The 22,435-nt window shown below is 37.4% G+C and overlaps 2 protein-coding genes across 2 annotated transcripts; both read right to left on the reverse strand.

The window, feature by feature from the left end:
• Positions 1–975: 975 nt before the first annotated feature.
• Positions 976–9,846, reverse strand: LOC140334224 (granzyme A-like). Its single transcript, XM_072416440.1, has 5 exons — positions 7,215–9,846; positions 5,807–5,960; positions 3,732–3,876; positions 2,967–3,230; positions 976–2,343 (listed from the first exon to the last, which is right to left on the reverse strand). The coding sequence occupies exons 1-5, from the start codon at positions 7,267–7,269 to the stop codon at positions 2,185–2,187; spliced, it is 777 nt and encodes a 258-aa protein (XP_072272541.1). The 5' UTR covers positions 7,270–9,846; the 3' UTR covers positions 976–2,184.
• A 1,893-nt stretch (positions 9,847–11,739) lies between these two features.
• Positions 11,740–19,101, reverse strand: LOC140334225 (duodenase-1-like). The gene is made up of 4 exons (XM_072416441.1): positions 19,037–19,101; positions 14,151–14,304; positions 12,427–12,571; positions 11,740–11,989 (listed from the first exon to the last, which is right to left on the reverse strand). The coding sequence occupies exons 1-4, from the start codon at positions 19,089–19,091 to the stop codon at positions 11,876–11,878; spliced, it is 468 nt and encodes a 155-aa protein (XP_072272542.1). The 5' UTR covers positions 19,092–19,101; the 3' UTR covers positions 11,740–11,875.
• Between the last annotated feature and the right edge of the window lie 3,334 nt (positions 19,102–22,435).

The following is a 22,435-nucleotide window of genomic DNA, read 5'->3' on the forward strand; positions in this document are numbered from 1 at the left end:
AATTCAATATAGTGAAAATCTACTGTAATTCACATCAGTTTTTGGATACCTGTATAGTACATTGAATAAGTGTAGTTAATCATAAAGATCAATATAGATGGATTGTAATTGATTGAAAATCACATTGAAAAAAATCACAATTAGGTGCTTAACATTGAGAGTGTGGACTGGGGCCAGAGGGATAAGAAAATGCCCTGATGTCAGCGGTCAGTGGGAGTAAACACTACCTTATGCTCGGTGATCAGTGGGTGTAAAAAAATACCCCAGAGTAGGTCAACTTTGGTTTAAAAAAGAACCATTACCATCCCATGGGCTGCGGTTTGGTAACTACATTAAAAAAAAAAAACTACACAAAGAACCCTGTATTTTTTATGTGCCTTTAGATTTTTTTATATCCTTCTTCAGTGTTCACTGTGCATTTATATTTATACATATTGACTTGCAATGTGATTTGACCTCCTTTTTACTTGTTTGGTTATGTTTCCATTCTTGTTTCAAAAAAGACAATGGGTCCCTTGAGGAAGTGACCAGGAGAATAATACAGAAAACAACTATTTCCCACCTCTACATCATAAAAATGTGACATAATAAAATGCTACACCTTCATCAGCAGTCACCAACCTTTTAAAGCTCAGGACCACTAAACTTACAGACTTCAGACCGCGCATGTGCAGGAAGACGTGTCACTCAAAGGGGAAGCAACTTCCCCCATAGTGATGTCATGATGCCAGAACCCGCACACATCAGAGACACAACCAGCCCTGAGCCTACAAACCATACGGGGGACATGGTCCGCGGCTACACCCGGTGCAACCCCCCCAGACATCCTTCTCCTGACCCCACTGGGGGGTGCACTAGCCAGAGCCGCGGACCACCAAAATTTTCTTGTGGACCACCAGTTGGCGACCACTGATTTACATTACACATGTACTGTATACAAAAAATGGTTGAAATATGACAGTTACAAAGTAAAAGTTGCTATTGTACAACTTTATTAGCATTTAACATTGTTACATAGTAAAGTTTTTTCTTTAATCAACAAAACAACCTTGTTTTAGTGAGTGTGATAAAAATGTCAGATAAAGCATTTGCAAGCATATTGTAAATTCAGAGGAGAGCTTCCGTGGGATAAATGTGGATTCTGATACTGCTGACCTTCTTCTGAACATGCTAAACTTTGTGAATATTTCAAGCCCTGTTCCAGAATATTAAGACTGACAGAATTTTGAATTTATCTCCACACTTTACTCAAATCCTCAAATCCATCAATTGCTTAACTTGAGTCCATTACTCAAATTCCTCACCTGTCATTTCAGACATTTTCTCATTGGAAGCACTTGAATCCCCATAAGACTCATTTTACCACCAATTGGTGGAAAATTATAAAAAAAGCACAGCAGTAATTAAAGTAAATACTATATCTTTTCCCCCGATGTGAATAAAAAAATGGCTGAAGTATATAAAGAATTACAAATAGACCCCGAAAAGTACTGAAGCCTTCAGGTCATACAAAAAATACCTGCACTATTTTTGCATAATGCATTTCAACAGCAATGGGCCTGATTTATTAAAGCTATCCAAGGCTGGAGAGGATTCACTTCCATCAGTGAAGCTGGGTGATCCAGCAAACCAGGAATGGATCTGGTCTAGGATTGAAAACATTTGCCAACAAATAGCAAATGACTTTTAGGAAATCCATTTCAGGTTTGCTGGATCACCAAGCTTTGTGAAAGTGTATTCTCTCCAGCCTTGGAGAGCTTTATTAAATTAGGCCTAATGTTCCTAAAAGATTATAAGCACATTTAACAAATTTTGTGTAGATAATAAAAGGGTTTAAGACACAATTTTAAATGCATTGCCACTAAGGAGCTATGAATCAACCAGTCAGTGAGTTTTCCCATTCTCTCCTCTCCTAGCAGCTAAATAAAGCTTTTGTATGGAGGTGAAGGGAGAGGCATAGGAGCTGGGTCAGCACAGAAAGTAAAATTAATACTTCTAGAAAGGGAGGTTTTGACCCGAGGGAGGGATCAACAGACAAATCCCCTGGCTGTAAGCACTCCAAACATATTGACAGACAGGATCTCTTTAATGTAGAAAACAATTATTCTTTTATACAGATGAGAAATGATTTGGAAAATTGTGCTGTAATGGTAAAAGAAGTAACACATGATTCATAATGAGAGTTTAGTGCCGTTTGTTGATCAGGCTATATATCCAGTCAATGTATTCCTGTGTCAGGCGAGTGAAGACCGAAGCTTCATTGGGTTGTCCACATTGTTTGGGCCCAAATGATGTCACTCCTGAGAATACTCCATTGCAGATTAAAGGTCCACCTGAATCTCCCTAGAAAAAAAACACAATATTTATTTTGTATGTAGGTTACTTTGCTTTTGCAGACAAGTATTTACTGAAAACACCTAGTCTACATGTTATTATACTTTTTTTTACAGTATTTATTTTTTAAAGGATATAAAGAATGAGATCAGTAGTAGAAGAAAATCCTCTGCAGTTCTGTAAGTAGACACAACCAATGCTGGGTCCCTGTGCAGAACTGGGTTGCACCCTTTCCCTTTTCCTTCAATAATTTTTCCCTGGCCTATCCCCCAACCAACGACTCTGATCAGCTGGTGTCACTAGGGTTGGTTTTACCCAATGTGGTAACTCAGGGGGTCTGATTTATTAAAGCTCTCCAAGGCTGGAAAGGATGCACTTTCATCAATGAAGCTGGGTGATCCAGCAAACCTGTAATGGAGTTCCTAAAAGCCTTAAAAAAAATAATATAAAGATTTATTGAATTTGCAAGGGTGGTATTGTCTGGATACCTGTTGCATAAATCCAGATATGGTCGTGGTATTGGTGGTGCTTGTGTGTGTGTGTGTGGGGGGGGTATAATAGGGCTGCAATTTGGTAATTGTACACATTTGTTCCATCCAGTAGTGTACACCTTAACAGAAGACAATACTTACATTACAGGTATCCTGTCCTCCAGGTCCCACTTTAGTGCACATCATATTTTCTGTTATTTCGTATTCTTTTCTTAAATAGCGTTCAGCACATTTCTCTCTGTTTAGGACAGTGACATTAACTTCTAGCAAATATTCTGATTCATCTTTAGTTTTTGTCGCTCCCCATCCTGCTGTTTCACATGCAGTTCCATCCTCTAGGTCAGAAATTGTTTTTGGCAGAGGTAAAATTTGAACGGCTTTTCCCAGTTTGGCTGCTCTAGGTAACTGAAATATACATAAAAGATTTTTAGGATAAAATGAAGGGTGGCTGTAGTCAAAAAAAGGTGACCTTGTGTGTTTTTTTAAATAATTTAATTATGAATTAATTCAAAATCAGTAAATATGTTTATATAATTCTAATATATCTATCTGAAATCTGAAAGTTACACAAAATATTATCCTACAAACTCAGACTCTTCAAGACCTGTTATTTTGGTTTACCAGATAGTGATTATTGAGGACTTAAATATTTTTTGGAATATCAATAACAATATTTGTCCTGGTTTTGAGGGAGCTTGTGAACTATTTCCATGTGCTGAGGTCTAGCAGCCGCTAGATGCAAAACTGTCACATGACATAGGGAATGATCTAACCCACGTCCTCCAGTATCCTAAATCAGCTAAATCTGGGGATATTAATGTCAACTGCAATGGAACAGCAACAACTAGAGAAGGCTGGCAATTTCAGTAACAATTCAAGAACAGAGTATGTGTTCAGTATACTTACCTTATATAGTTTAAGATCATTAAAATAATGAGCTTTGTTATATTGAGGGTGTGTATAACCCCTGGGAAAACGAAACTCTTGCTGCTCTTTCTCATTTTTGTCCTTGGCATGGGCACCAAGAATAACAGTTACCTTGCTTCCCAACCTGAAGACAGAAAACCAATATGATAGTCATCATATCATTCATGTGTCATCACATATTTCCATGCTTGGTTGCATTGTAAGTAACTTTTTGTAATTGAATTATATATTATAGTAATTTTATTATAACATAAGGTAACATTTTTGTCAACTCTGCCTTTGTTCTAAGTTTAGATAGGATTGTATAGGTTACACCCTTACATACTGTCCAATGTCTATCAGACAATTTAAAGCACATAGGCCACATTTACATATAAGAAATTAAGTTTTTATAAGTTTTAACTTATATAGTTCATATAAGTTTTATCTCTAAATATAACCTCCTGAGGAGAGTATGTAATTAGAACAAAGGACAGGATTTATGAATCCTTCAATACTGAAAATATCATGAGGAATTAAGCATTGTACTTCTAGGCACGCTGGTATTATTAGGCCTGGCATGCAGATTGGTCACTTCAGTCCTAGACCCAAAATTTGTTGCCTGTTTTAGAGTGTGCATGTCCATTATGAAAGTGCATTCTGCTTAATTCTTTTTGACCCCCACTGCCAATTTACATTTGTTTGCCTGACTGCTGCTAAGCCCAAACCTTTCTTTTTTCTTACCTTATATCTGTCTCTGTTCTAATACCTTCCTTCTGGTAAATGCTGTGACACAGACTACAGTGCTGTAAAATGTCTTATGCTTCACCTTAGGCTATTTTATATGCAGTTTGCAAGTTGTGAGGATTCCTAAATACATGATCTAGGGGTGCTCAACACAAAAAGTTACATATCGACATTTACCTTTAGTATAGTTATTTTGCTCTGCTGGCGGATTGAACAATCCATTATCCCTATTCCATTTGCTCCCCTATATCCAGATATGGAATGTGTAAACTGCTCACAGAGCTCTACCAGAAAAATTCAGACATACAGTGTTCCTACCTGCCATCACTTTGCCCCCTGCAAATCACTGCAGGAAACCCATACAAGAACAGATAAAACAAACATAGATTTATAAAGTATATGATCTGCGGCACCAATTTAAAAAATTTGCACATTAGAAATGTTGAGGCTGACAAAATGTATTGCCTTCATGGCAGTTTGTTGGTATGGAGCATTCAGGTGTGTGTTAACACAACACCAAGGAGGAAAGACATTAGCAATGAGAAGCACTGATGGTGCCCATCATTCTACAAGAAGTTACACAGAAGACCAGGTTATAGGGCCACAATTTAAAGTCCATCATTCAACATTGAGAAAGACAAGTAAAAAACATCCATGACAGTTGCCAACCTTCCCAAAAGTGGACATCCTGAAAAATTCACCCCAAGGTGCAGTGGTCAGAGAAATTGCAAAGAAGCCATTTCTCAGGCCTTAGTTAGCATGTAAATGTAAAAGTTCATGACAGTACACTTAGAAAAAGACTGAACAAGTATGGCTTGTTTACAAGTTATTGTTTCTAAGGATGGTTCTACAAACAATTTAATTATGCAGTGTACCTAGTTATTCACACATGACTTCTCCATTTTGGTTTATTTTTTGGAAAATTAATACTGACATGGTGGAATCTGTTGTGTGTTATTTTGCTGATACATAAAATTTATATAGCTGACAACCTAAATATATTATACATTTTTTAATGTATTTTTTCTTTCCTGATGGCATGGTTATCTTTCAAGGTGTGTTTAGGGAGAATGTCATATAATTTTCATACATGTGTTCACAGTGTCCAGACCCTAAACTAATTGAGAATTTTGGATGTAAAGACTTTACACATCTGACTCTTCCATCATCAATTCAAGAACCTGGCAAAAAATAATGCAACTCTGAATAGAAATAAATATGATGGCAGAGCCTAAGCTACTTAAAATGATAACGCGATAAATGTGTGTGATAATCAAAGCTAAAGGTGGTCCAGGCAATATAAATAATATGGAAGCAGATGTACTTACAGTTGACAGTGACCAGCAGTTAGCACCCATCTTTCATGAATTAAACTTCCTCCACATATAATTCCGCCATACTTTGATTCATACTTTATCAGAGCCATGTAAGGTCTGGAATGTGGACTAGTTTCATTTCCATTTATAATTTTTATCCGGGCAGCTGTATGAATAAAGACATAAGTCTCAAATCAAAGTTATCCATACTACTTAACACATTTAAATTAATACATTTAAGTTTTAATTTAAATTATTTACCAGAATATTAGACTGCAAAGCCACATATAACAAGTTCAAATCCAAATTGACAAAGTATTGGAGTTTTACAATTTTTTCTCTGCTAAACATGATTTGGAAGAAATTAGCTGGGTTCACTTCTTATATCACAGTACTAATTAGGAATAAATATTAGGCAAAAATTATCTTGTAAAAATGTAGCTGTTATTTTCATAGCAAGGTTTTCCAGGCTATTTCTAAACACTTTCAGAACAGATGGCAACCATAAAACCTTCCTCTTTCATATGTTTGCATAGTGAATTAAGAAATAACTGAACTGTGGAAACAGAGCAGTCAAAAAAAGGCATGTTTGGATCTAAGGTGTGCCCAAAAGATGTTATTATTATTTAGGGTTTGCAAAAAAGTAAATAATTTGCAATTATATTTTGACAAAAATGTCTGTTCCACCCAACTCCACCCAATTATTACTAAAAATGCTGTGCGGAGCAGAAGAGTGTGAAAAATGATCTGCCAATGTGGCCCAGGCAGACAAATAATCACTATATAAAATGTATTGCAATTTAGCAATTATGCTTAATTATTATTATGCTATACTGCAAACTTAGACTCTAAGACTAGAATAATATTTCACAGGTTGAAAAGATTGAAAAATACTAAGGCAGTAAATAAAAGAATTAGACACATCTAAAATTTTTGAGATTGGAACTATATAAGCAAAGAATACACACATGCCCCAACTACATTGCATATTAAATTAGTGTTTTTTTTTTTGTTTTTTTTTTTTAACTCGTCTTATCAGAAACCTCCTCATAGGATAATAATGGGGTTGGGTGGTATCAAATGTTGAAACACTGAATCAAGAATTAGTGCAGTGGTTAAGGCTGGTGTGCAGCTGTGAAGATGCCAACTGCAGGGAGCTGCCTGTCTGTGCCCACCACCCATCTGAAATTAGAAAAATACTTTTGATCCCTAAATAATATGTTTTATTGAAGTCAATACATCAGACCAAACATGGACAACTGGGAAGGGAAAAGGGACAGATGGGGACAATCCCTCCAAATGAGGCATAACTAACAGCTATGGTACTAGGTAATCCTAATATTTAGGATACAGCAGAATCAGCATTACATACAGCCTAACAAATATCACAATATCCATGAATAAAAATTAAATGTCTTACCATCACAGCTGAGCAGGGGAAGTGCAATGAGAGGCAAAATAAAGAGCAGTCTCATGGTTGATAGTCAGACATCACCAGTGCAAATGCTGCAAACTGAGAATGATTAAATACCCATAAAATCTTATCGCAGCAATCTTAGACGAGTGGGTGATGAAACTTTATCACCCCTAGAGCAAAAAACACACCAATATCAAACACTGTATGTCTGTTATCACACATCACTATCTTTCAAAACCTCTTCCTTTCCATACAAGGCTGGATCCTATATAAATAACGGTTTTCTGAAGTAATCCATACCACAAAGTTGGCTAAAATATTAAAGGATAACTGTCATGACAGAAATACCATTACTTCCATTGCTGATCTGTTTAAATAGAAATTTATTAATAAAAAGTGTTTAAAAAGGATACTTATTCTTTATTAAGCAAATAGGCCCTGAAATGCACCCAAAGTCCTGTTTCTGCCACCTATTCACCCAGCAGGAGTCAATCTTTGCCCTCTGATCCTCTTGGTGGGATCTGGGCATTGCCCTTTTGCTATGCTGCTAACAAGAGTATTTGGCTATCCTGTACTAATCATCCATCATCAATTGTCTAGAATGATCTTTGGCAGTGACCTTGTTATTTTTGATCAGAGTGCCAGTTTCTAGGGTCAGCGCTCCCTTCCTGATCAAGCCCCTGCTAAAATATTTACTGACAGGGACCCCTGAATCTATTCAATTTATAATGCATTGCATGCTCTGCGTAAGGAACCCCATATGTTTATTTTTACAGGCCTATTGTATGTCTGTTGTTTTTTTGCAAAAATACAGCATTTAAAGTTATTGATAGGCAAAGTGATTGAATTCTACCTGACATGATTGATTGCACTACTTTTCTGATGTACCAGAAATGAAAGGACAATGGGCACCGTGAGGATGTGACCAAGTGAACGACTGTGTATGTGGCTCGTATTATTGTTAGTAGTCCCTTCGGTTTCCTAAAACTCGAAATGGCAGAATCTTATTGGTGGCCTCACAGAAAGTTTCCATCTTAGACTACTTATACATGAGGCATTTTGATGATAATTTTGAGTACTAAAACACTTTTGCTGTAAGTTTTATACATACCCTAAGGACAACATTTCTTGATATGAAGTGTATACAGAGATCAGCTTGCTCCCACCCCACACTATAAAAATATGACATAATCAAATGCTACATTACAAATACAAGTATTATCTATCTGAAAAGGTTGGAATATAACAGCCACAAAGCAAATGTTCCTAATGGAAAACTTTATTAGCATGAAACATTTTTATATAGTATTTGTTTTTCTTTATCAAACAACCATAGTTTAATGACCATGCTAGAAATGTCAGATAAAGCAATCTAAGCAACAAAGGAAACATTAAAAAACAATAATTTGCAAGCATATTGTAAATGTAGAGAAGAGCTGTCATAAAAAGAGAAAAATATAGATTAACGTTGATGACCTTGTTCTGAAAATGCTAAACTTTGTAGTTAATATCTTAAGCCCTGTCCCAGAAAAACATGCCAGAAAATTAAGACTCAAAACCCATTTTTTCAAACTTGCCTACCCGTCTTCTTCTGTCAATTGAAACCACCACTACTTCCCACCACTACATATCTCCCATCCTATTGTGTGTGAAATTCCCCCACCTACTAGATTGTAAGCTCTTCGGGGCAGGGTCCTCTCCTCCTGTATCACTGTCTGTATTAGTCTGTCATTTGCAATCCCTATTTAATGTACAGCGCTGCGTAATATGTTGGCGCTATATAAATCCTGTATAATAATAATAATAAGACTGACAAAACCTAAAACTGATCTGCACACTCCATTATTCAAAGGGATCTATGTATAAATTCTTGGCTTGTAATTTTGCAATTTGTCTAATATTTTGTTTGAGTGCATTCAAATCCTCATTAAGTGCTTTCTTTATTGAATATTTAAAAGAAGGCTCGATCTGCCACTTCAAGGCCAATGATTAAAAAAGCACAGAAGCCATAAAAGTAAATGCTATATCATCTCCTTGCATACGAATGAAAAAATGTCTGAATCTTGGCTTAATTTAAGAGTGAAGAATTTATAAATACACCCATAAAATTACTGAAATCATCAGGTTATAACAAAAATACTTGCACTATTTTTGCCCCAACACAGTGATCAGTGCGCATGTTAGTAACAATATTCCTATACCATTATATGTACATTTAGCATATTTTAAGTACACATATAAATGCTTTAGGGCTGTTGCCAAATGACATAATTTTGAATGTGATTTCATCAGTGCCATCAAACTCAAATCTATCACTCAAGTATACCCTGTAGTATTCCAAATTTCTCCTCCCCTGGTGGCTACATAAATGTTATGCAAGGGGAGGCATAGGAGCTGGACCAGGTTTTGATATGACAGAAGGGAGGGGGAACTGTGGATCTGCTATGTAATCAACTGTGCCAGTCAAATTTCCCAGCAGTAATCACTTCAAATTCAGAAAGAGACAGGGTCTCTTTAACCAACACATAAAAAGAAATGGAGAAAAAATGATGATTTCATGCAGATCTCATGTGTTTGACAAAAGATTTGAAAAACTGAACTGATATGGTAGAATAAGCAAACAAGTGTTTTAAAAGGAGAGTTTAATTATGTTTGTTGATTATATTATGTATCCACTCAACATATTCCCGAGTCAGGCGAGTGAAGACAGAGGCATCATTGGGTTGTCCACAAATTGCTGGCCCAAACGATGTAATTCCTGACAATGCTCCGTTGCAGATTAAAGGACCACCTGAATCCCCCTGGGAAAAGAAAACCATTTTAATAATTATTTTGTATTTGGGTTGGTTTGACTTTGCAAATTTTACTGAATACATCCAGTATTCATTTACATTTTTTTCTTTTAACAAAAATTATATATGGTATAAACTCAGTTTTCAGAAGAAAAAGAAGTTTGTGTTCAGGTACCATATAAAATACAATATTTTTACCCAATTTCACAAACTTTAGCAAGCGTAGGAATTGCTTTTTTGAAAAGCAAAGGTGTAAGGCCCTGGTCCAGCAATAATATTCACCAGACACAAGTACCCCAATCTAATGACGCACTCAAGCCCCCGCTCAGCCTCGGGAGACTGGTTGTGTCTCCCAGTTTGGTTGCCTCCAAAGGGATGATGTCTAGGGAAGATTCCAACTGAGACAAGTCCAGAATACAGAGCAAGAAGTCATTCACAGGTTATCCATCAGGTCATTCACAGGTTATCCATCCACCAGACAAGGTACTCAAGAGCAAGACACAAGTCACAGGGTCAAAGGCAAAGGTCAGTCCAGACAGCATACAAACCATAGGTCAGGAACATGCAATGGTCAGCAATAGTAAATCAAGTGAATACATAAATCAGCAGCAAGTCAGCCTAAAATAACACTACAACAGGCACTGATGACTGGGAGCAGGGAAGCTATAAAATGTCCAGCCTCAATGGCCCTGATTTATGAAAGCTCTCCAAGGCTGGAGAGAATACGCTTTCTTCAGTGAAGCTGGGTGATCAAGCAAACCTGGAATGGATCTGGTACAGGATTCAAAACATTTACTAGCAAATAGCTAATGATTTTTAAAAATCCATTCCATGTTTTCTGGATCACCCAGCTTCACTTCTCAAAGTGTATTCTCTCCAGCCTTGGAGAGCTTTCATAAATCAGGCCTATAGTGTTTGCTGGGGATGCCGATCCCATAGATCAGGTTGCACCACTAAAGAGAAGTAGGGGCTGTTGTTACTTCTTTATTCTCATTACTGCTGCAAATGACATTGCTGCACAAGATAGGCTGTGTGGGATATTGCGGTGGCACACAGTATGGAATTGCCGGCCTGATAAACATTTCCTAACAAATAGCTACTGATTCCATAATACTGAAGCTGGGTGGTCTGGTTAACACAGGAACATGCATGCTTGTTTTGTAACCAAACCAAAAAAACCGGCCATCAAATTATGATATTTATACACTGCAGTTCATAAATGCCCCCCTCAACCTCCACCATCATTGACCTTGAGTTGCATTTCCCCCCCTTCCCCTGGTTCTTTTTGTCTTGTTTCATGTCCTATGCCCAAACCAATACCTTTAATCAGTGGTGTCACTAAGGTTGGTAAGTCTGAATATAGTAACTCATGCTAACATTCCATCCTGTGAATAAAGGGGATACTGATACAGCAGAAAAAAATGAAGTAAGTGCATTTGTGGGCATGACCACAACAGATTGGGGTACCTACAAAATAGATGAGGCAAAAAACAAACTAATGCAAAGCTCCAATAACCTTGCAAAGGTGCTATTACCATTTCAAGATACCTGTGTAAACCTGGATGCGGTGGTTGTGTTAGTGATGGTGATACGGGTATAATAGGGCTTCAGTTTGCACATTTTTCCCATTGTGTAGTCTGCACCTTATCAGACAATAGATAAGTAAGACCATACTTACATTACAGGTATCCTGTCCTCCAGGTCCCACTTTAGTGCACATCATATTTTCTGTTATTTTGTATTCATAACTTATATAACGTTCAGCACATTTCTTTCTGTTTAGGACAGTGACATTAACTTCTAGCAGATATTTGGATTCCTCTCCGGTTTTTGTCTCTCCCCATCCTGCGGTTTCACATACAGTTCCATCCTCTAGGTCTGCAAATGTTTGTGGCAAAGGTAAAACTTTAACAGCATCTCCCAGTTTTGCTGCTTTAGGTAACTGAAATATGCATGAAAGGTTTTAGGATTAAATGAAGGTGCTGTCTGTAGTAAAAAAAACACATTAATGTGAACTTTTTTCATTTTATTTAATTCAGTTATAAATTCATTCTAAAACAAAATGGTAAATATGTTTATACATTGTTACTCTAACTACTGTACATGAAATCTGAATCTCTGAAAAGTTACAGAGAAAAGAATTTTGTTCTTCAGATCCATTTTTTTTTCACAGGTTCTTTTTTTTTTTTTTGAACCAGATAATGATTTAATTTACAATCTTAAGTGGGGGACAGAGCACTAGGTTGAACTTTATAATTTACTACAGTACTGCTTTAAAAAATAAACACGTAATACATATATTTATATGGAATAACTTGGAAAAGGTTGTCATAAAGCTATGTCACAATATACTGTAATAAAAAACATTGTATGTTCATAATTAAGAGCAATTTAATAGCAGATTATTTGTCATGTACACTTACTTTATATAGTTTAAGATCATTACAAAAACAGCTTTCATCATAGCGAGGGTGCGTATAATCCCTGGGAAAACGAAACACCTGCTGCTCTTTCTCATTTTTGTCTTTGGCATGGGCACCAAGAATAATAGTTGTGACGCTCCCTAGCCTAAAGACAAAGAACCAATATGAAAGTTAATAAATCATACATGTGCCATCACATATTAGGTTTTACCTTTCTTTTGTTAGTAGTAATTAACTTTTTGTCATTGAATTATATAATATACTAATTTTATTGTAAGTTAATATTTTAGTCAACTCCAACACTAAGAGTTCTAAATTCTAAAAAGGATTCTAAATAGAGTTCTAGATAGGATTCCATAGTTACATGCAACCCCCCCCCCCACCTATATATGAGAGATGGTATTTTATGTCTAAATGTAACCTAGAGAGTATGTAATTAGAATGAAACATGGAATAGAACAATGTTACTGTACGAGTACAGCAAACATCATAAGGAATTAGGCATTTTACTTCTAGGCACACTTTGTTATATAATAGTACTAGCTGATTACCGGGCGTTGCCTGGGTATTTATTTATTGCAATCTTATATTATACAGGAAAATCAAATAAAGCTATAGTGATTTTTCTCGTCTATGGTGTTGTTTCATTTTTTGCGCCTTTGATTGCATTCGGCCAATTGCCTTTCGTTTTCTCGAAGCCATTATTACAGTAAGTGAAAATATAAGCAAAAGGCACACTGTCAATGAGCAATACATACACACATACATACATGCAAATATACCTCTGACATATACTACAGCGCTGTACAAAGATCAGCAGTGCACTCACATGAGTCTGAGTCATATGTCTAGCAAGTTTGGTTTAAATGTCTCCATGAGTTTCCTAGTGATGACATACACACATACATACATACATACAAATATAGCCCTGACATATAGCACAGCGCTGTACAAAGATGACTGGTGCACTCACATGGGTCATATGTATAGCAAGTTTGGTTGAAATGTCCCCATGCGTTTTCGACTGATGGTGGAACACACATATACACACATATACACACACATACATACATACATCCAATTTTTTATATATAGATTATCAGGCCTGGCACGCAGATTAGTCACTGTACTGTCCTAGACCCGAATGTTGTTGCCTGTTATACACTGTGTATGTCCATTATGAAAGTGGATTCTGCACTTATGGACCCTTATTGCTAACTTACAATTTCTTGTCTGCCTGCTGCTGAACCCAGACATTTTCTTTTTCTGACCTTACTTCTATCTCAGTCTTGATATCTGACTTTAGTTGTTTGACTTTCTGCTAAATGCCCTGACTAGACTGCAGTCCTGTACAATTTCTTTTGCTCCACTTAAAGACATCTTTTATGCAGTTTCCAACCAATGAGGACTACCCAATACATGATCTAAGGGTGCATGGCACAAATAGTTCCATGTATACGCTTATATAATTCTCTTCTTTTGTGTGTCTGCCTCAACCTATATACAGACATCCAATTATTCTACGTTTTGCATGTCATTCCTTTGCTATAGATCATAATCAAGTATACTACCGGACTTTAAACTAAGCAAATAGGTTGCATTTGCTGGATTTATCATGCTCAGACCATGAGTGGTTTAGGTAGCATGAGCATGTACAATTTCACTACAAGCATGGTTGTACAGAAGATTCCCATTTAGATAGCTATAAAAGCAGATGTACTTACATTCGACAGTGACCAGCAGTCAGCACCCAACTTTCATGTATTAAACTGCCTCCACATATAACATCGCCAAACCTTGTTCCGTACTTTATCAGAGCCATGTAGGGTCTGGAATGTGGATTAGTTTCATTTCCATTTATTATTTTTATCCTGCCAGCTGTGTGAATAAAGACATAAGCCTCAAATCAAAGTTATCCATACTACTTAACACATTTAAATATTTACCATTAAACTGTCGCCTATTGGAAGCCCAGCACATCCCCAGCAGTCTTTATTCCATTCACAGTGCCTAGGTAATGTCATGTTTGGGGAGACAGGACCATTAGGGGGTGCTATGGCTTGCACGAAAATGGTGTTAGCCCTGAGAAGGGCAAGGCCCAGAGTCTAAGCGGCATCCAGGTCTTCTCCAGTGCCTCTAGTGGTGAGGATGTTGAGCTGCTGGTTACTGCCTGGTTGCGGTCCTTGGGCACACCGGGGTGGGCAGGAAGATACACAGTACCAAATCACTAAGCAGAAGAGTAGTCAAGGAAGGCCGGGGTCGAGGCAGGCAGCAAGCAAGAAAGGTCAGGTCACAATCCTGGTGTCAAACACTAGGGATCCAGTAAATAGATACTGGTGACACAGAGGCCACTGCGGACGCAGGGAACACAGGAGACACTGAAAGCAACAGGAGGCACAGGTGATACAGGGTTATCCAACGTCAGACAGGAACACTGGAACAGCAGAAGGGAAATGGCTGGGAAACAAAAGACTGGGCAATAAGAAGTTAACAAGGGGCTTGGCACTAATGGAGACACGTTGCGCGAAGCTAAACACTGAGTGCAGTGTTGAGCTAGCTAAATAGCCAGGGAAGATTTAGAGGCTATTTCCTGATTGGCCAGTGGATTGTGTGAAGCTGCTAAAGGGTACGCCCAGAATCAGAACTGCCCGCATATGCAGGAGAGAGGCTCTGTGTTTTAGTGAGGAGGAGGTAAATGTGACAGGTATGAATCATGTCACTTTTCTTGGTCGAGTTCTTTTAAATGCAGAACAGGCAAAATCTTGTACGAAGACTCTCCAATCCATTGCAAGAGTGTCTTCATACAAGATTTTGCCTGCTTCCTAGGAAGGACTAGGAAGGACTAGGAAGGACAGTGACCTCATGATCAGTGATACAGAAGACAAGGGTAGGGTAACTATAATTACATTTTTCACCTACATATACAGTAGTTGGTTAGGGATAGATCTGGCAGGAAACAGACCTTCAATTTTATTTGACAGTCTACTTTAACAAGGAGACCATAGGGGGAGCAGGGGATAATGAAAGGAGTCAGATGATTTTTTCAAGAGTTAAGGAGCAAGTAAACTGAAAAACGCTAAAAAAAAATTGAATTCCACAGCTTAGTCGAGCGGTCTGGAGGTATCTTTTATTAGGTCCTGCATCGTCCTGGAATCTGTCTCCGAGCCAGTGTGCCGGGCGCCCCCATCTTCGACTCTTCTTCCAGGTTCTTTTTCCTACGTCACCCGACCCAGGCGCAAGAGTGGGTGATGTAGGTTGGAAAAAAATATGCTAATCTTACTGCACATGCGTGGGATCAGCAATTTTTTTCCCTTTTCACGAAAAGGCTCCTTCAGCACCCAAGAGCCTCCCGGGATGCGTGACGTAGGTATACTGGGAGGCTTTACGCTCCTATTTATTCTCAATTGCCTAGACGATTGAGAATTAGGGGGTGTTGAGCTTAAAAAAACTACAAACAAACAGAATTTTTACTTTACATAAAAGGGTTGTCTACCCTTTTATGTAAAGGGAAATTTCTGAGTTTAAGTACGCTTTAAGTATACATACAGTGATGTGTCCTTCTTTTGTAATTGCTTGCATGGTTAAAAACAGTTCTACACCTAAAGCTGTGGCTAGTTAACACATAATTTTTGCCAAAATGGGCATTCTGTGCTGGAAACTTCCATCATATAAAAAAAAACAAAAACTTTAAGGTATTTAGGAATGTGATTTTTGTACATATATTTAACTGACACAAGTTTAATGGATATAGTGGAAAGCATCAGAAGAGGTTAAAATTTGCACTTGACTGCCAAGGGTATCATATGCGTTATCTTGATAGATCCACATCACTGCAGTTAGATGCACAAACCATGTGCCCTGTCTTTAGATGCCAAGCACAAAAAGATTACAATGAAATATACTGCAGTAATAGTTCATCCTTAATAGAAACAAATGACATCTCCTAATATTTAGTATAACCAGTGCTTTCTTTGTAGGAAAAAAGGTGCCAGAACTCACATCTTGGTAATCTTTTGTTAAAAAAAATTATATATTCAGTTCTTAACATAAATTTAATTTATTGTATTTAAGGCAAATATTCATAGTAAGTTCCAAAGTTTTGTCCAATTCTCGTCCGACAAATCCTCTCGACTCCTTTCCTTGCTGTTAGTATCTATGGCCGAATGTCGTCCTTTGGAGAACTGAGAATACAAGTTTAGAATGAATGCAGAGCATAGAAAGCACTATATGCAGAGGTATGTGAGGAAAAGAGTAAGGAAAGTTTTAATGAGGGCTTTTGATTTGCTTTTGTAATTCTCCTTTACCTTTTCCGCAGCCCAGCCGGCATGTATCACTGCACCATGAGCAGAATGTAATCACAGGGACATTTAAACAGCCGGCCCTCCTCAAATGTTGTCACGGGTCCCGCAGTTCACGCTGCATGTGATGACACTTCCCAAGCACCTAGGCTGCTCAGCCACTGTCCAGTATTGAATCATGCATGTGCAGCCTGTATTCACAGACAGCTGTTCCCCTAACAGACTTTTATGGATTTAGAAAACAGTGCTGAAACTCTGTTTTAGTGCGTTCAATGAGAAAAAAAGCCAAATTTGGAAACAGTAATACTACAATTACATCTTTTTTGCACTTTTAGGTCAGTGATCTTGCTGAAATGCCAGGATAATGATCACTGACAGATATCCAGGATAGTCCTATGGAATAATTTCTTTGACAGCAAAGCCATCCCATGCATCTCTGCAGCAAATTAGCCCAGGTAACCTTCATCCCCCAGAAGCCATCAGTGTCCAGTGTGTTTAAAGCTCAGTTTGGTATTTGCTTTGTCATTATTAAGGACGTTTTTCCCTCTTTTCTTGTTTTATCACTACACCTGAATTGAGATGCAGCTTTTGTAAGAGCCATCAGTGAGCAATAAACTAATTTTAAGTGGACTAAAGAAACATAAGAAATCTAAAAGAGAGACAAAAGTTGTCCATTGAGTTTGACCATTTTTGTTTCGAATGGGTTAAAGAACCAAAACTGATATATCTTTATAAGAGCAGGCTAAAAGAAGAGCTTGCACAGCACTTATTTTTAGAGTCAACAAACTGTTCTATGCAAATGACCAAAGACTGGGTTCATACTGTACACAGTTAGGTCTAAAGCCTGGTAAAGTTTAGGGGCTGAGTATAGCTATATGCACAGGCTAGATAACTGTCTCTGCAAAATTCTAGTGTGTGTACAGTGGTCATTTAATAATGTGCCATGGCAGATAACTAGGCAACTGATGGAGTTATCTGCTATAATTTCCTGTAAAGGAGGGGGCAACATGGTGCCTCCTGCTTGTTCTTGTTCACGAAAGAAAATTTCCAGATACATATATTTAATATCTGTACATCTCATATACATATTTGGACTACAAGTAAGCTCACTGAAACAATGTTAATCAGTCTTTCTCAATCAGAGTTCCTTGAACAATGACCACTGGTAAATAGACGTCCAAAACTGACCAACTCTGCAAGGGGTATTTCTATGCTGACTAATATTAAAGAACACCATAATTTACACTGTCAGCATTTCATTTCTGTTATTATTAATAATTTTTTCCAAGATTATTAGAAATAGGCAAGTGATTTTCATTTTGCTGCAAAAATCCTTTGTAGGGAAACAAACAAAACTCAACTGGTGGCTTTAGAAAATGTGTTTTCCTTACTATAACTTTTAAATTATGGAAAAAATACATATTTTTAAAACATTTTTTCACTTGTGACATTTACCACAGGTCCTAAATCGTTCATGATAAATGATTTCCTAATTTCGTTCATCCTTAAAGAATATAATAAAAATGTACAGATGGGTGTAAACAGTTATCTGCCCATGCTGTCAAATATGCTAGGTATGCCATATTATTTATTCCTAATTATTAAACATTTACTTATTATTAATTATTTAGGTTAGTGACCTCACTAATGTATTATGGAGGTATATAGATTTTATCAGGGGCTTCCTGAGACCTGAAAAATATAATACAAGTTCCTCTGGGGAAAAAGGATTAAAAAATTTTGGTTTGCATATTATGGAATGATTTAAGAGAACTAGGCAGACTTGCAACATTCTTAGGAGGGAGAAAAGGGACAACTGTTAGCACAAATAGGCAGGCAAAGGATACAATCATGCCCAATTTACCATGAGAAAATAATGCATGCACATTGGTTAAGCTGTGTTTTTAAAATAACAAATGCAATCATTATGGTTGAATGAACAGTTTTGGCTAAATTCAGGGTGCAGTTACCGCTCCTGTATGCTGGTACACATAGTCTCATCAGTTGCCCCTCATAAGAAATAAATGAGGGCGGTAGTGTCAGATGTTGAAACGCTGGTTCATGAAAAACCAACACAGTGCTGGAGGCCACCTGGGGACATTTGTTCCCATCACCTATCTCAACCTAACCCTAAGTGTAGAAAAACACTTTTGGCCACTATATAATATAGGTCTATGCATCCTACCAAACAGGGAAGGTACAGTTAGCAGCTATGGAACTAGGCTATCACATTATTCAGAATACAGCAGAATGGGCAATGTCTTCTACCTAGCAAGAAATGATGAAGCAGAGATAAGGAAAAAATGTCTTACCATCAGAGCTGAGCAGATGAAGTACAAAGAGATCCAGAACAAGGAACAGTTTCATGGTTGATAGTGGTTGATATCACCAGTTCAAATGAGTTTGAATTGAGAATGTCCCCATAAATACCCATGAAATCTTATCGCAGCAATCTCAAACTACTGGAAAATCAAATGTTATTATCTCTGGTGCAAATAACACACCAATATCAAACACCAAACATCTGTTAACACACATTACTATCTTTTAAAACTAACCTCTTCCTTTCCATACAAAGATGGCATTATACAAATCACGGTTTTCTGAAGAACCCAATACCACAATGTGGCTATAGTTTTAGGAGATATCTGACATAACAGAATTGTGCACGTTTAGTGCATTTACAAAAAAGAAAAAAAAACCTTTATCTCAGCTTGTTTTTAAGCAGAGCATAAAATAAAAAAAAAATGTTCACAAAAATTACATATAAAGTGTTTGCAAATACCAAACAAACACACAGGGTACCTATTCTTTCTGTAAGGTTGAAGGACAAATATGATCATGCAATCATCCAATGTAAGGGGATGTTTATTTAGATAACTAATTTTTGCATTAAATACTGCAGGCTACTACACTCTTCTATATTGTACACTCCTGACCCCAGCACGATTTAATTTACTCACTCTTCATTCTACAATCCATGCATGTACAAATTACTGTCCCTTGCACTCTGTGTTGAACACTCCAAAACCCTGCGCTATATAAAATTAGTTGTACATTTCACATACCTGACCCTTACACTTATTACGTTATATGCTCCTGAACTTCTATACTATATTGTGCATTACATGTTCTTGAGTATGTATTATCTCGTTAGATGATGATTGCAGTAGGTAATGACTATTTAATAAAGTTTTTTTAAGTAATATTTTCCATGTGAAAGAAAGTATATGTAATGACATAGTTTCTTTTTTTTAATTGATTTGTAAATGCTTATGTATCTGCAAATGTGCAATGCTCTTTAGTGTTTATGTTTTACTGATGATTGCAGTATTTGCTAAATTTTTCTAAATTTAAGGAAAGCTCAGGCAAAATGGTTGCAGTCTGTCTATATTACAAGTAAAGAAAAGTATATAATATAAAATTGTTTTATCTTTTTTTAATTGATTTGCTAAAATGTATGTGTCTGAGGGTGCAAAATTCTACCATAGTCAGGGAAATCTGCAACACCCAGCATATGGCACAGAGCTCCACACCATCTAACAACTTTCTTGTAATTATACCTCTTTAGTGAAACAATTATTACCCCTGCACATGTATGTTACACGCCTGACCCCCTGCATTCTGTGCTAAGACCATGTCCTTTAAAGCAAAAGTTTATATGTAAAATTGCGAGCAGAAAGGTTTTATTTATAAAAACACATTTTGCAAGAAAACATACCGTATTTTTCGGACCATAAGACGCACCAGTTTTTTGGAGAAGGGAAATGAAGAAAACAAAGATTCTGAAACAAATAGCGTCCTAAAATATTTTATGTGCATTAAAAACCAACATCACAGTCATAAACACATGTAATAAACCCTGTTTGTATTGTGGGCTTGTAATTCTTAGGATTAACTCCCGGGTATGATAAATATATTTATTTATTATATTAAAATCATAAATTATAATATAATACATAAATATAAATAATAATTTAAAACAATAATGAAATAATAGACAACAATGTAATCTAAAAATAAAATTAAAAATGTACGGTACTTTTATTTTTATGTTGTGTGGCGTTTTTGTACTGTAAAAAACATTTAGAAGCAGATTACATTGTAATATGCCTTTAAATTTTCCTCACATCACTGGAAGAGGACTCATCCTCCGAGTGCTGTGAGGGGGGGATTTGTGCCTCACACAGAGACACAGGCACACAAGCTGCAGCTGCTGGTATCCATGGAGAGATGCATAGCATAATGTAGGATTTCTGCATCTCACTACAGATACCAGCAAGCAGAGCTGCGGACACTGGGTGAGTATTTCCTTTCAGTTGTAATCCGATTGTCATACAATGTATGACAATCGGATTGCAATATAACATTTGTTTACATTGTGTTTGTGTTGTGTACCGTATATGTGATTTTACTATGTGTGCTGTGAGTGATCTTCAGCACGCTATTCAGGGAACACAGCATGACTTTGTCAGCCAATCATGCTGAGAGTGGGAGGACGCCGGGAGCAAGATACAGGAGACAGTCACTCTGGCCGTGCTGAACAGGAGACAGAAGAAAAGGCAGAGGGGGAGGGGGGATACAGGGGGGACGAGACAGCAGCTGGGAAGGATACATTTTGATACATTTGGACCATAAGACGCAGGGACTTTTTCCCCCCACTTCTGGGGGAAAAAAAGTGCGTCTTATGGTCCGAAAAATACGGTAGTTACTTACCCCTGTTAACAAGTACAGTCAAAAATAGATAATAAGGTGGTAAAAGGGCAAAACAACTCACCTACAATACAGCTTGAGTTAGTTGTGAGTTCCAGGAAAAGTTTGGGCTGCAGAAGAGATTGGGGGGGGGGGGGGGGGGTTCACAGCCTGGCCACCCAATTGACTACTCCTCCTGCCAGAATAGTTAGCTCATTATAAGGCTTATGTGGGGTCATTGGGGGTAAATACTGCACTTACCTTGTGCATGTGGTTATTGGGAGGAGGAATAGGGCTGCATCACTGGTTTTACAAGAAGAAGTAGTGCCCTATTGTTGATGAGATATAACCAGCGTATGTACCCCAGTGTGGTAACACTTTGAAAAGAAAGCTAGAACCCCATATATTTATTTTTGTGTCTATTTATTAAACATATATAAATGTATATGCAGTTATTGACAGGCAATGTGATTGATTTTTGCTCACCTTTTTGATTAGACTTTCACTTATGCCTTATTAGCCTTAAGAGGAAGTGACCAAGAGGGTGACTGTCTTTGTGACCCATGGTAATCTTAGTAACAATAACTTTCCCAAATTAGGTATGACAAAATCTAATTGGCATCTATACGCCTCACAGACAGTTCTCGTCTTAAGCTGCTCATACATGAGGCCTTTTCATATTATTATTGAGTTTAAATAACATTTGCTTTTAGAAGATGAATCATTCTTAGCATCCCAAAGACAACTATTCTTAACCTCTCCAGCGGTAACCCCAAGTGTGACTCGAGGTAGAAAAAAAGGTGCTAGGAGCAGTAACCCCGAGTCATACTCGGGGTAGGCAAACCTATGGGAAACTATAGTAAATACAGTCTTACCTGATCTGTCGATACCGCGTCGTCCTTCCTGTCTCCTTTTTCCTCTGGCCGGCATTCTCTACACTCGATGAGTCACCCGGGAGATTCCGGTGACGTTGGTGCATGAGGACGTTCTGTTCGGGGCGAAGTGGGAAATTCAAATTA

This window comes from Pyxicephalus adspersus, chromosome 6 (genome assembly GCF_032062135.1).
Source record: "Pyxicephalus adspersus chromosome 6, UCB_Pads_2.0, whole genome shotgun sequence".
Classification (NCBI taxonomy): Eukaryota; Metazoa; Chordata; class Amphibia; order Anura; family Pyxicephalidae; genus Pyxicephalus; species Pyxicephalus adspersus.

Excerpts from the sequence above, each read along its gene's own strand:
- LOC140334225 (XM_072416441.1), bottom strand. The coding sequence starts at position 19,091 with ATGAAACTGTTCCTTGTTCTGGATCTCTTTGTACTTCATCTGCTCAGC. Across the intron at positions 12,572-14,150 it reads ACTGCTGGTCACTGTCGAAT|GCTAGGGAGCGTCACAACTA; the intron begins GTAAGTACATCT and ends CTTTGTCTTTAG. Across the intron at positions 11,990-12,426 it reads ATGATCTTAAACTATATAAA|ACAGCACCTTCATTTAATCC; the intron begins GTAAGTGTACAT and ends TTTTTACTACAG.
- LOC140334224 (XM_072416440.1), bottom strand. The coding sequence starts at position 7,269 with ATGAGACTGCTCTTTATTTTGCCTCTCATTGCACTTCCCCTGCTCAGC. Across the intron at positions 3,877-5,806 it reads ACTGCTGGTCACTGTCAACT|GTTGGGAAGCAAGGTAACTG; the intron begins GTAAGTACATCT and ends TTCTGTCTTCAG. Across the intron at positions 3,231-3,731 it reads ATGATCTTAAACTATATAAG|TTACCTAGAGCAGCCAAACT; the intron begins GTAAGTATACTG and ends TGTATATTTCAG.